At 31.7% G+C, this 13,966-nt stretch overlaps 1 protein-coding gene across 1 annotated transcript; it reads left to right on the top strand.

Annotated features, from left to right (window-relative positions):
* The first annotated feature begins 1,779 nt into the window (after window positions 1-1,779).
* LOC148272189 (high mobility group protein 20A-like) lies at window positions 1,780-10,712 on the top strand. The gene is made up of 7 exons (XM_088240392.1): window positions 1,780-2,119; window positions 3,323-3,482; window positions 3,906-4,066; window positions 5,112-5,242; window positions 6,927-7,106; window positions 7,428-7,587; window positions 9,398-10,712. The coding sequence occupies exons 1-7, from the start codon at window positions 1,903-1,905 to the stop codon at window positions 9,532-9,534; spliced, it is 1,146 nt and encodes a 381-aa protein (XP_088096518.1). The 5' UTR covers window positions 1,780-1,902; the 3' UTR covers window positions 9,535-10,712.
* The last annotated feature ends 3,254 nt before the right edge of the window (window positions 10,713-13,966 follow it).

Raw genomic sequence — 13,966 nt, 5'->3', positions numbered from 1 at the left:
ATAAACTTCCTCAAAGTATTCCTTCCATCTCTCTTTTATTCCACTCTCACTAGTCACCATTTTTCCATCCTTATCTTTAACAACTGTCATGCTTCCGCTTTCACTGCTACTCCTGGAGTTTTTCACAGCTTTCCAGAAAACTTTAATGTTTTCATGGAAATTGTGTGTCATTTTCATTCCTTCTTCATCCTTCAATTTTTTCTTCCGTTCACATACACCTTGCTTAACCTTTTTTTTACTTTCACCATACACGCGTTTAGCCATTCATATTCAATTGTATTCTTTTTTACAGCAAGCAAATTTATCCACGCATCCTTCTTTTCTTTAACGAGTTTTTTGACTTCGTCGTCTCACCACGCATCACCTTTCTTTCTCCCTAGCGTTGTCACACCGCACACTTCTTTCGCCGCCTCGCACATACTTATTTTCAAACACTCCCACATATCATTTATACCCATACATTCTACATCTTTTTCGGATCAGGAACATTGATATTACAAATATTGTTTTTATAAATAAAGGACCAAGAACTGTTCCTTGTGGGACTCCATGTACCTCAGAATTAGCTTTACTCATATTTGTTCCAATCTTAGTGCTTTAAAGTTGATTTTCTAGGTTATTTTCAAAAAAACAATAGACAGTCGTTTTTAATAGCAATTTTACAAAGTTCACTCCATTAGAATGCTTCTTAATTAATTGCCTTAAAAATTCGGAGTATTAAATTTTTACTTAAATACGGTAGAAGGTGATTCTGATAAAACGCTATCATAACTTTCATTTCTTTATGAGGATGAGGTTGAGGAACCTATCCTGCAAAGGCACCGAACCTAGAAATCAGTAAATCAGTACCTAGTCTAATTCCAATGTATCTGGATAATTTTTGTTAGGTTCTGGAAGGTAAGGTGATCAGTCTTACGCTTCAGGTGCCAGTCCAGGGATAGCGAAATATTACAGTGTAAAATCACCCTATAAATATAAAAAATATATAAAAATAAAAAAACTTCAAAGTGATCTTCTCAGGAATCGAAACAAAAACTTAAGAATGGTAGGGGAACGCGCCAAACACTTCACCATGAGGCGGATCTATATTTAATCGTTTTCCATTTTTAGGGTTTTAATCTGCGATTAACCATTAAGTCGGAAACATTCGGCCGTTATTCTGGTTCTATTTCACATATAATGGATCTGTATTATATATATTATTAACCCAAACCCGGACAGTATTGAAAAAACAATGTGTGAATTCATAAAGATTTGGGGATGTTTATCAGTGTGAAATAGGAAAATCAGTAATTAGCAACATTAAATTGATCAAAACAAATTATGTCATTTCGAGATTGATCAGTTCTTCACCACACAAAAAATGGAAACGCGTATTCATAAATTTCACATGAGGGATGTTCTAGAGAAATATAAAAGAGCTTAATGGTCACCTAGTATTCTCATCGACCTGTTTTGGATTTTGGCCTGACTTAATTATTTTAATTATCTCTCATTTTTAAGGTTTAAATAAAAAAAATCACAGCTATGAACATATTCAAAATCAAAACTATTTTAGGTTTTCATATTTCATTTTATCTAGATGAATTATCTCTCTAAGAGTTTTCGATTGGGGGGATAGAATACTCTAAATTTCCCCTTTTATACATCTAACACTTAAAGTATCAAGTAAAAATATGTATAAATAAATATTTTGTTACATAATAGGACGGTTCGTAGATAGACCATTATAGATATGCGCTCACCCTGTACCATAAACTATACACTAATGGCATCTGTCAGGTCAACCACAGAAAAAGCTGAGAAAAGTCAATACATAGTTTTTCGGATAGTGGCGGTGAATTGCATTGTTTATAAATTCAATATAAATAATAATCTTCAATAAAACTGCAATTTCTTGCAATGGCCACCGAGCAAGAAACCCCTAACACAGCTCCAAATGAACCACCTCCTCCAGTTTCTGCACCAGATCCAGAAATTCCAGCACCTGCTAAGGAAAACCCTTTAGTGGAAGTTGTCCTGGAAAAACCGAAACCCGCTGTTGTTCCGAAAGCTAAAGGGAAAAAGAGGAAAGCTAAGGCTCTAAGAGATATGACTGCTCCTCGGCAACCACTCACAGGTATCAGATCTCATTGTTATATGGGTTTTTTGAGCGCTCAAAGACATTAGACTTTTTTTATAATAAAACACGTATACCAGGCCTTTCCGAAAGACCACAATAGTTATAATCATACAACTAAAGTGTATCTTCAAAATAGTAATTTATTTTACTCTTTATACAAACTTCGAAGACAATATTTGAGTTTGTCCAAATGTTTGTAGACAAAAGACTGAATTCACCCCCCCGGGAGTCATTAAGATTAACAAATTACAACAGGGATGGAGAACACCTTAAATAAGGGAATATGGAAGTCTAGGAATTTACAGGGCTTATGACCTGTCATTGGCTGGTTTAAGTGGCCACTTTACACACTGTGTAACATTCACCATTTTGCCTATGTTTAAACGTCCATATTTCTTAAATTCTTCCATTTGTTGATTTTAGTGAAGTTAAAGAGCTGAAATCTTTATTGTTGAGAAGAGAGAGGACAAACTCAAATATTGTAATGAAACCAACTGGTCCAAGAAGAAGTTTAAAAATTGAAAAATTGTTTTCAGGCGTTGCCTAGTATGTGAAATAATTCAGTCAGATGAATCTCTTCTTAACAATAAAGGTTTCAGCTCTTTAACTTCACTTAAATCAACAAATGGAAGAATTGAAGAAATATGGACGTTTAAACACAGGCAAAATGGTGAATGTTACGCAGTGTGTAAAGTGGCCACTTAAACCAGCCAATGATAGGTCATAAGCCCTGTAAATGCCTAGACTTCCATATTCCCTTATTTAAGGTGTTCTCCATCCCTGTTGTAATTTGTTAAACTTTGAAGAGATAAATATTTGATAATGTAAATCAAACAATGACAGGCCATAAGCCCCGTAAATATCTTGAGTTATTTGAATCTATTTTATTTTTTAAAACGTAATAAATTAAAATAAACATATTATGATAGATGGAGAACATATTGGACAAGAAAAATGACAGAAGTATAGGCATTTACAGGGCGTATGACCTGTTATCAGGCAGTTTAAGTGGCCACCTTACACACACTGTGTAACATTCACTATTCTGCCTATGTTTGAACATTCTTATTCCGATTATTTCAATTATTCCATCTGTTGTTTTTGTGAAGTCAAAGAGCCGAGACGTTTTTTGTTTCATCCAATATTCAATCTGAATATGAAATTTTTCACACAGAAAATTAAATTTAACAATGTTTCCAGGGTACGTGCGCTATCTGAACGAGCGAAGGGAGACTCTCCGAGCCGCCAACCCTCGACTCGGGTTTGCAGAAGTGACTCGGAGACTCGCGAGCGAGTGGGGCCGACTGCCCGTGCTGGAAAAACAACAGTATCTTGACGCAGCTGAGCAGGATCGCGAGAGGTATTTACTAACATCATCGTCATCATGTCCCTATGCTTCTTCCTATCGATCTAGGAACCACGGCCGCGGTCCCAATGAGGAAATTCATTGCTACGGGAAATTAGATATAAAAAGTGGTAAAATTAGAACATTGAATTGTATGGTAAAGTTGAGGTTGATTGCGTGAAAAAAATCATAAAAATGAACTAATTGGAAATGTCACAAGTTCATTATTATTTATTTATTTAGTTCTATGTATTTACATAGTCTAATATATATTTACAACACAATATTTACATCTATACTTATTCTAACATTATTTATCACTATTATACACTTAGTATCCTAATTATATCATGCCAGCTGGGGTTTGGTTATAATTTTTTTATTATGTCTGCAGTTATAAAAAAATATTGTATTTCACCCTGGATAATTTATGTTTAGGTATATCAAAGAATGGTCTCTTTACAAGGAGACTGATTCGTACAGAGCTTTCCGACAACAACAGCTGGACCGCAAGGGGGCTGAAGCTAACAAAGGGGGCCCATCCATAGGGTCTCCTCCCCCCAAGAGGCAAAGACAAGCCAAAGTGGATAATCACAATGGTAAACTTTATATGATAAATGAATATTATTTTTCAAAACATGATTGATTTTTTATTGCTGTTTAAATGCATGTTTTTTATTGCAATTTAATTACACAATTAAAATTCACGGTGCCTTTCAAAAAAGGTGAAAAACTGCAGTGTTTGGAACGGAATAGTATGCTTTGAATTTTATGAAATAAAACATGCCCAACTATATTGAGAAAAAAAAGAAATTGTATGTTATGATAAGTTCATATTTAGAATTTTAAATCTATTATATTTGAGGACAAATAATGTTTATTGGAAAAACCTTAATTAAGGTTTGTAGTATTGTGGACTCACAGTTTAGAGGTCTTAGGTTCGATCCCCGCTCTACCACAACTTGATTTCTTTTTTATAATAGAAAGTTATTTACAATTCATTGAAGATGGCCGCCAAAATTGAAAAATTTGTGAATCCCCAGAATGCAAATATTTTATTTAGAAAAAATAAATCTTTAAAGCTTCTCTTGAAAATTTATTTCGTTTTTGAGAGTTTGAGAAGTTTTTCCAAATTATCAAACACTCTCCCTGCATTAAAAGAAAGATAATTTAGTAAAATAATAAAGATGCTACATCTTTTATAAAAACAGTTACACTAAACAAAATCACATTTTGTACTTACTTGTCATGTACTTAATAAGAAATGTATTAAAATGATTTTTTATTGTATCTTTCGAATAATACATATAACACAGATTTTATATTCTCTGTGCATTTTCTTAAACAAATGCAACGCCAATGTCACGTATGTGCATTTCAACCAGTTTTACAAATAAATGTACTAGGAAAATTAGTTTTAAACAGAATAAAACAGCAAAAACTGCATCGATAATAATTTCTTCTTACGTTATTATACAATAAACATTAAAAATGTATTATTCATTGTTTCTGGAAAACAACTATTCTCGTAACTTAATATTTTCACATCTCTAGAACTTTCTAGAATAAGTTGTTTTCCACCCCTGCGAGTGTATTATTACGTGTCAAGCAAAAATGACCATTATTAATCTTTATATTTTACAGAGAATGCATCGACAGATCCTATTCCAACGGGTCTAGCTAATGGTGTTGCCTCCAATGCCCAAACTAACACTAATGCACATGGTGTGACACCACTGCTCGCCTCAAATAGACCCAAGCCTGGAATACCCGCCGTGAGTACTGTTTGTTATACGTTTGAAAACATTAGCTTGAAAATGCCCCAAAGACGAAACAATTGTCCGACAATTGAAAAAAATAAGTGAAATCAGTAGACTCAAATCAGTATTTGATTCCGTATTAAGATACTCGAGTCGCCCATTTCCAAAGTTCATCTTTTCCATCTTGCTTTGTAATGAGATAGTCATAAAAAATAAGTATAGACCTCTCTCTGTATTAAAAAATAATTAAAATCTTTAAATAAAGAGTTCAAATCACAACATTTCTTTAATGTGACAGATAGTTTTTGACTGTTTATTTTAAGATATGTCATGGAAAAGATGACTTTTGTAACTGTTTTATGGACATGTTGCACTTAGGGAATGTTTTAAAGGAACAAGATGAATTATAGTAATATTTTCAAAAGTAGTTTTTAAGGTGAGAAAATATAACTATGTTTAGTTAATTACTTATACATATTTATTGTAGAATAAGTACAAAAATAAACAAAATATATATCTTCGAAGAAGACAACATGATAATGGAGAGCAGACAGACAAGATGCGTTCTGGAATTAGACAATGTTTTTCAGCCGCTATACAGACTGTAAAATACTAGTTTTTGATTTTTTTTTAAGGCTTATGTGTTTCCTTTATTAAGCCGTAAAATGGCACACTCAGTACACTTTTGATAAATTGAAGACAAGACATACTGGACAAGGTAAATTTTGGAAATTGGCCAATGTTTTTAACTGCTTTGCGGCGTTACTTTCGAAATAACTCGTAGTATTTTTTTCTTTTCTTTTAAATTTACATTTAATTACTATTCATTTTATGTTCGAGAATCTTTTTTAACTTACTGTGATGCTACTTGTGAAAACCTGTAATTGGCTTATTTGTTATTTGTTTTGTTATATAAATATATGATAATCATAGCTGTTGGTTATCCAAATAAATAAAATAAAATAAAATAAAATAAACTCTTACACAGTTTTTTATTTTAATAAATAATAATAAATTACTATTGTTTCTTTGATTGATGAGTTTATTTAATTTTTTTTAAATTAAACAATGGAAAACGCTTTTCCAGGTGGTATAAATTTGACTACCACCATGCTAGTAAGGAAGTAAACAACTCTTATCAGTCGGAGGCTAGTGACTTATATTAGTGAAAATGTAATGTCTATTGTGGTGTAGTATTTCGTTTTGTTTTTTTGTTTCTGTAATTTGGCTTTATTATGTATTTCTTTTTGTTAAAATCTTGTAACTTTATATTATATTAAATGAAACAAAAAATTTTAAAAAAAAGATTTATCAATGTTTTAATTAGTGTTTACCGCAATTCTAATATTAAAAAAATATACCACTGTGATTCAAAGAGTTTAAAAAAGAATATGGAAGTTTTGTTATTATTATTTATTATTATTATAACTAACGGCTGTAGCCAAATTGTACAAAATTGAAGTTAAATACAAAGTTATATAATAGCAAGAAAACATAGTTAATTGTTATGGGTAAACTCAGTAAAAGTAATGTATAGTAAAAAAATAATAAAAGATTTATAGTAAAACAGTGAAGTAAAGAAGAAAAGTAGTAAAAAGGAGAAAGTAATTAATATGCAGTTTCATTACGACATACCAGTAGAAAACCACAATTATTACTGATGTTTTTACAGTCAACTCGAATTAATCTTTGGTTTCAGTCTACCGTTACTCCACCATCCAGCGTACTGGGATCCCATGACTCCATGAGGGGGGGAATGGATCCAAACCAGAGGGAAACAGATATACCGATCTTCACAGAACAGTTCCTACAGCACAACAAGCTACGGGAGACAGAACTTCGGCAGCTACGGAAGGCAAATACTGACTATGAGCAACAGGTTGGTATATCCAATTTATTTATGCCATATTTTTCTACTAATTTCAATTAAAATAATTTATCTTCTCTTTCATTCTACACTACACATTAACAGTCTTTTACTGAAACCGATCAGCACATTAATTTTAATTCAGTGCCGTCGAGTTTAAAACGCTTCTCTGGGATTCTGGTTTTATTTCACACGCAGAATTGTATTCTTTATCTGTCTGGACATGTTTAATAGTTCATTTTATTTAGAACAATAATCTCTGATCATTTAACTTTTATCTTAATATTTACATTTCTAACCAATTGAAATCATTCCATTTTTGGAATTTTCTAGAATGCCATTCTACAGAAACATATAGAGAATATGCGCGGGGCAGTAGAAAGATCCAGAACCGACTCGGCCAATCAAAGATCTCGCACCACAATGCTAAGAGGACACCTCACCACCCTGGTAGACACACTGGTCAGAGGACTGGGTAGTGTTTCACTTCCGGGTAAGACATTTATATATTTCACCCAATCATAAGTGCACAAATGTCAAAATTGTGGGGAGTTTCAGTATTATTGAACTTGCATATTAAAAGCAAGGTCAATAATACGCTACACTCCTATCTTCATCCTCTGTTTCCATGTACATTTATATTTATTGTACAAATTTCAAACACCAGGCTCTGTGAATTCACATCTTCTCTATTTAAATATTTTACAATGTACTTACATAATATACTACAAAAGTACTTGTGCCGTATTATTAATTATTATCTTTACTATGTATGTGTTGGTTAATATCACATAATATGACGTAAACAATTTTTCGCAAGCAAAGTTTTCTTTAACATATTATTACAATTTAATTAATTTATTAAAAAACAAGATCTAGATGTTAAGAACGATTTAAATGTACTTTATATAAATAAAATAATAGGAGATTAAACAGTATCCTAAATAAAAAAATGTGTAAATTATTGTCTCAAACTAAATTCAAAATAGGTGCAGTGTAATTGACCATTTTGTTTAAGTGTCTTATGACTCATGTTTAGGAAGAATGAAGTCTTTACATCAATAAATTACGATGCGGAAAGTTAAAAAAATTGGCAATATAAATATTATTTGGTGTTATACACACATAATGTGAAAAGGAGATAGTTTAAACAGTTATCATAAAAGTGTGAAACAGTCCGCGATGTAAATGACAGTTGAAATTTTGTGGTGCCATACTAAAAAAGTGATACCATATAAATAAAATTTCCAAAAAAACATATACCCTATAAATAAAATTTCCCAATATTTAGGGAAAAAATCGTATGCATTTTATGCAAATTCAAATTTTTACTTTCTTGTTTTTAAAGTTAAGTACCAAGATAAAATTATTTATGCATGTATTTTTTTAAATTCAATAAAAAATAACACATTGCAGTTTTGTTTGAAAAAATACAAAATATTTGTAATTATATGATTGGTAAACATGAATAATCCCCAATCATGACACTTACAATTTTTCTGCAGTATATTTAGTATAGTCTTGTACAATTATTATATTTTAATGAAATTTCATTTTTTCCATACATTTTTCATTTCCTCACTTTTAAGTTTTCCTCAGTTTTACACTTTTTTTGTTGCTCCCTTGAAAAACGTAAAACAGGGGTTTTACTGTAAAATAAAGTATTTTAAATTTAACCGAGTTTTATATGATCAAGTGAATTTGACTAATTTTTAAGAAATTAAAAAAAACATATCCAATTTTGATTAAATCCATCATCTATTGTCTGTGTAGTTCTTCCAAATCAACCAATGATAAGAGAGTTGTGACAGATTTCCGGTTTACAGTAAGGTAACTGACCAATCACATCGAGAAGAAGGGGAAGAGAACTTAAGACGTCACATGGAAGTAATTTCAAAAATACAAAACTTTAAAAATCATAGCGCTGATAATACGATACATACAAACATATATTTTTTAAAAACAACTAAATTCACTCATTGGAATACAAATGTAGTGCCTTATCACTGAATGCGGAAATATAAATATTTATTAATTATTTACAATTTATTATAATCCAAATGTTTTTAGGCAAGTACTGCATTTTACCGCTTAGGGTTTTATTAAGATTTATTTGGCACCGCGTAAGACTGAACATCTTTCCTTCGTGCAAAAGATGATCAAGATATACTGCATTGACTTTTTAATGCAGTGCCCTATGCACCATCAAGCTCAGATAAGGGTTCAATGATGACAATGTACATTAGATTAAGTAATTTAAATAGGGGTGAAAATGTTAATATTTTGTTCTTTCCTTATTGTAGGTGGTTTGAATGGGGCGTCAAAACAGAACATCGAGCAGTATATGGAATCATTGCGCTCTCTTGCCGGTGAAAGCAAAAACCACGCAGCTGTCAGACAAGCGAGAGATTTTCTCACCAGAATGGAAATGCCTACGTAGATTATTACAATATAAACAACTTGTGTAGGCACAGGTAACGCAACCTAAGTTGAGACGCAAACATCGAAAGCCTGAAAGAGGTCTTTTTGCCTCTTCAGATCCACACATCACAAAAAAAAATTCTTAGCTTTAACAAATTGACTTCCGAATTTAAAGGAGTTTTCTGTAAAGGTTTTGTCTGTGTCCCAGCAGAAGAAGAATAAAGTTCTATGTTTAAAATAAAATCAGAAATCTGGCCGAATGTTTTCAAATACAAGGCGTGCGAGAAATCAAGTGGATAAGTCCACCTCATTGGGTAGCAATTGCCGCGTTTGTCTACCATTCTTGAGATCCTGGGTTCGATTCCTAGCAAGGTCGACATGAAATGTTGATTTTAAAGGTAAGTCTGATCACCTTACCTTCATGTAACAGATACATAATACAATGCCTTTGACTAATGTTAGTAAATATTAGTATGTAATCACTAAAAAACACAACTAAAAAAGTCAGTAAGTGGTTATATATGTACTAATATTTACTAACACTAGTTAAAATGTTAATGCTTTAATCGTAAATAATACAATGCCTTTGATTTATAAGTGCAGTGCCCTATGCACCATTGAGTGTGAAGAAGAATGATTTTTTGTTTTTGTAAAAGAAAAATTTGCGTTCTTATGATTTACCCAAATATTTCATTTTGAGGGCCATTTTCAACGAGTTGTAAATAACTCACTATTAGAAAATGGAATCACGTTGGGGTAGAGTGGGATTCGAACCACGGACCTTTGGTCCGTGAGTCCGAGACACTAGCCACGGGACCACAACCCGATTTTAAATTATGATGAATGATTTAATAATTAATTGATACTTTAATTTTATACTATTATGTTGATGTCCCATGAACGCGTGTCTCGCTATGAAACAACATTGTAGCCTTCTGAAGCCTATACATATACGCCAATATGCACATTTTTCTTTGTTTGTTCGCCTCAACTTGTATTGCGTTAGCTATATTACTGGTGTGAATCTAGCACGGCCTAAGTCGTGGCTGCCTTTGATTCTTTCGTAGCTTCCGCTGGATATAAATGCATATTTGTATGAATTATGTACTTCCATTTTATGCAACAACTGTCTAGAAATTTAATCTGTGTAAATAAGTGTATGATTAGTCATATAAGTGAAATAAACATTTTTTACTCTATTTTCTTATTTATTTAAAAGGTATTTTGCCACTACAATATTTCCCTGTTACCGCAGATTAGATGCAGATCTAATCTAGCATCGTTCCTGTTATTTTATTTTTTAAATTTATTTAATCAAAAAAGTTTTACAATTATCTTTCTTGATATATATAAATATGATATTTATACATCTTTTACTCAACGTTTCTACCTCTAATGGAACAGGATGCTAGTGTTAACGAGAGGGAGTTATTACACTTTTTTTTATTATTTTAAAAACAATCCAAATACATATTTATTATTACAAAAATCGATGTTACAGCTTGGAATTTAGGATGGAGTGGATTTTATACGATCCTTTAGTTTGAATTTAAATACTTTTATATTTTCAATACCTTTTATTTTGACAGATAATTAATTATTCTTTTTTTCCCAGAAAGATAATGATTTTGTACTGCACTTGTGTTGCAACCATACATAAACGCTTAAATTAAAGGGAAATCTTGTTACATATGGATATTTTTCTCTATAAAAACTTGTATATTTGGTTCTTTTTTAGAAATTATTTTGCTGTATTTATACAAACTTCTTTAAATACTAAATCAGATGGATGCATACTTAGTTTTTTTAGTTATAAACTTTTTTCGTAAAATTAACCCTTAGCTACGTTAGTACACCTGCGTGGCACTCCGTACCGCAAATTGTTTTGAGTCGTTTCTCACCGATGAGTTTTCAATGAGAAAAATTGTAACGGGATGATTAGGAGAACTAAATAAGAAACCACAAAAATACATTTGATACATCAAATCACCGTAATTGAGTATGAAAGATATAAATAAAAATGTATGACCAATACAAAATAAAATAAAACAGTAAAGTATGAATATTTTCCAAATTCACAAAACAAGTAGGCAGTATTAGTGGCGTCAAATTAACTCAAGAGTAAAGATAAGCGTTACACAATACTTAGAAATTTAAAAAAAAAAAGTGTTTTCATGTATTTATTGTTTTCATTTATTTATTCAGATATTTAGAACATTACAGAAAAAAAGACACAATTCATTCTAAATGCAATAATAGATCACAAATTACAGTAGATAGTTATGTTATTAAAATAATATAACAAAATGTAAAAAGAAAAATTGAAAATTAGAAAGTGCTTTCCTAAGGGAAGGCCCACTGTCGTGAAATATGTCGTCATCCGAGGCGATGTAATTAAGTAGCAAGATTGTTCTACCAACCGGCATAACCATTGACAGATTGGTTCTGCATCGTGGTAAGTAAAACAATCGATGCTTTCTTTGTCGATGATAGTTATCAGGTACGAACAGACCTACATCCATCAGAATTTCTGAGTTGTGTATGCGACCACCAATCACCTGGAAAAAGTGAACACTCAAATGAACGTCCCTCCTCCTCCATAATGACTGATAGCCTAGCATCCCCAGCAAAATGTCGGTTGAGAAGAGCCAAGGATAATATCCACACTCTTTTAGGTACAGATAGCGCAGAAATTTCTTCTGCACTCTCTCCACCATTAAAGAGTATCGAGCCTCATGTGGGGACCAAATAATGGAACTAAACACCAAACGACTTCTTACCAAGGAATTATACAATGTCCTCATAATCTGAGTGTTAGAAAAGATCGTGGCATTTCTAAGAACAAAACCAAGCATTTTAAGGGAGTCATTACATAGATTCACTATATGAAGATTAAAAGATAACTGAGCGTCAAAAATTATCACACAATACTTAGGTACTCAAGTATTGTTAACTTTGTAAAATTAAAAAAAAACGGTCAGTTAAATAATCGTAGGTGTCTACCTGAATAATATTGTATTGGAAAAAAAGGAACTGTTACACATAAAACATTTAAGCTCATTACTTAAATAAACTCCGAAAATAAAAAATCTCCGAAAGCTACACATGTTTCCTTATTGAGGTTTAATTTAGTAATGAATATTATCACATTTTATGTTTTTTAGACTTGGTTGATATAATAAAATAGAATTATATTTCTATTTGAAACATAAACAATTTGGACCTTCCTACTTTGACACTCGATGACAGACATCCAGTTACCTAACAGTTTTTAACCTGCAGCACTTTCAATCTATAGTGCGAATAATGAACTACGACATATGGCCCTACTGGTGATTCAGCTTGAATTCGCCGGGTTATTTTTAAAAAAGCGGCACCCAGTACCGCTGCACGTGTTGATATGGGTTAGTAAAGGATGTAAATTTGATTTAAAGCATCCTCCAACGATTTTATTTGTTGTCCACAGATGTTGTGATCCGTGCATTGTGCAAGGCGACAAACATTTTTTGACAAAATCAAGAAAGGACGCTGCATTGGTTTGGAGGTGTAGAGCGAATAAACAGCTAAAAATATTTACAATTTAGATGGAAAAAAGAATGAAAAGGCATGAATACTTTGAAGATGGACACGTCAAATAATGGAATAATCATTGTGCATGGGTGAGAAGATGTATGGATGTAGAGGAAGCTCGGTATCGAAAGACAGTAAAGTGGAATATTATCCTTTCAGCCTACGGTGTTTTATTTTTGCTGTACAATTGTACAGCTAAGTTTCTCGAAACTGTATAAAAAAATCATAAAAAATATTTTGATAAAAATAAACTACTTTAAACGATAGTGATGTCTCTTCAAAATCAACAAATGAATGAGTGTTTTAATTAATCAAAAATATTTTTTATGTACAATTATTTTATTACTAATTATAGTTTTTAAGAGAAAAATATGAAAAAATAAATAAATTACCCATTGCACTGAATTTCCGCATTGTTAGGAAATTTATTTACCATACATGATGTCCTAGGTTCGATTTCTACATTTTATTGTAGTATTTTATGGTCTACAGACTGATTTAAAGCCAGAATGCAAATTCTAAATGTATTTTTCGTTTATTTTATCTGCATTGAGTTTATTAATAATTGTTAATAATCGTAATTTCATTAATTTAATTTATAAATGGGATTTCCTTTATTTTATAGGTGAATATTTCGAATGTTTTCATTAAAAAATATGAAATCTAATTCGCAAAATCCACAAATTTTAATGTTTGAATCTAAGCATTCAAAAAATGGCGGTATTTTTAGTTACATTCACCATCACAACATGGCGAAAGATAAGAAAATATTTTGTCAATCTATCGCTTCGTTCGTTGAATTAAGTTCAACATCGTCCTTATAAAGCTTCGACCAATCGACGAATCGACACAGGGAACAAATGGAACCAACCAATAGGCGT

This window comes from Micrasema longulum, unplaced genomic scaffold (genome assembly GCF_059751315.1).
Source record: "Micrasema longulum isolate JH-2025_06_02 unplaced genomic scaffold, ASM5975131v1 h1tg002444l, whole genome shotgun sequence".
Classification (NCBI taxonomy): Eukaryota; Metazoa; Arthropoda; class Insecta; order Trichoptera; family Brachycentridae; genus Micrasema; species Micrasema longulum.
Note: the sequence above shows the minus strand (reverse complement) of the source record. Positions and strands in the feature narration are given on the sequence as shown.

Bases quoted from the DNA above. Each gene is read 5' to 3' on its own strand.
- LOC148272189 (XM_088240392.1), top strand. From the start codon at position 1,903: ATGGCCACCGAGCAAGAAACCCCTAACACAGCTCCAAATGAACCACCT. The intron at 3,483-3,905 runs GTATTTACTAAC...ATTTATGTTTAG, and splicing joins GCTGAGCAGGATCGCGAGAG to GTATATCAAAGAATGGTCTC. The intron at 7,588-9,397 runs GTAAGACATTTA...TCCTTATTGTAG, and splicing joins GGGTAGTGTTTCACTTCCGG to GTGGTTTGAATGGGGCGTCA.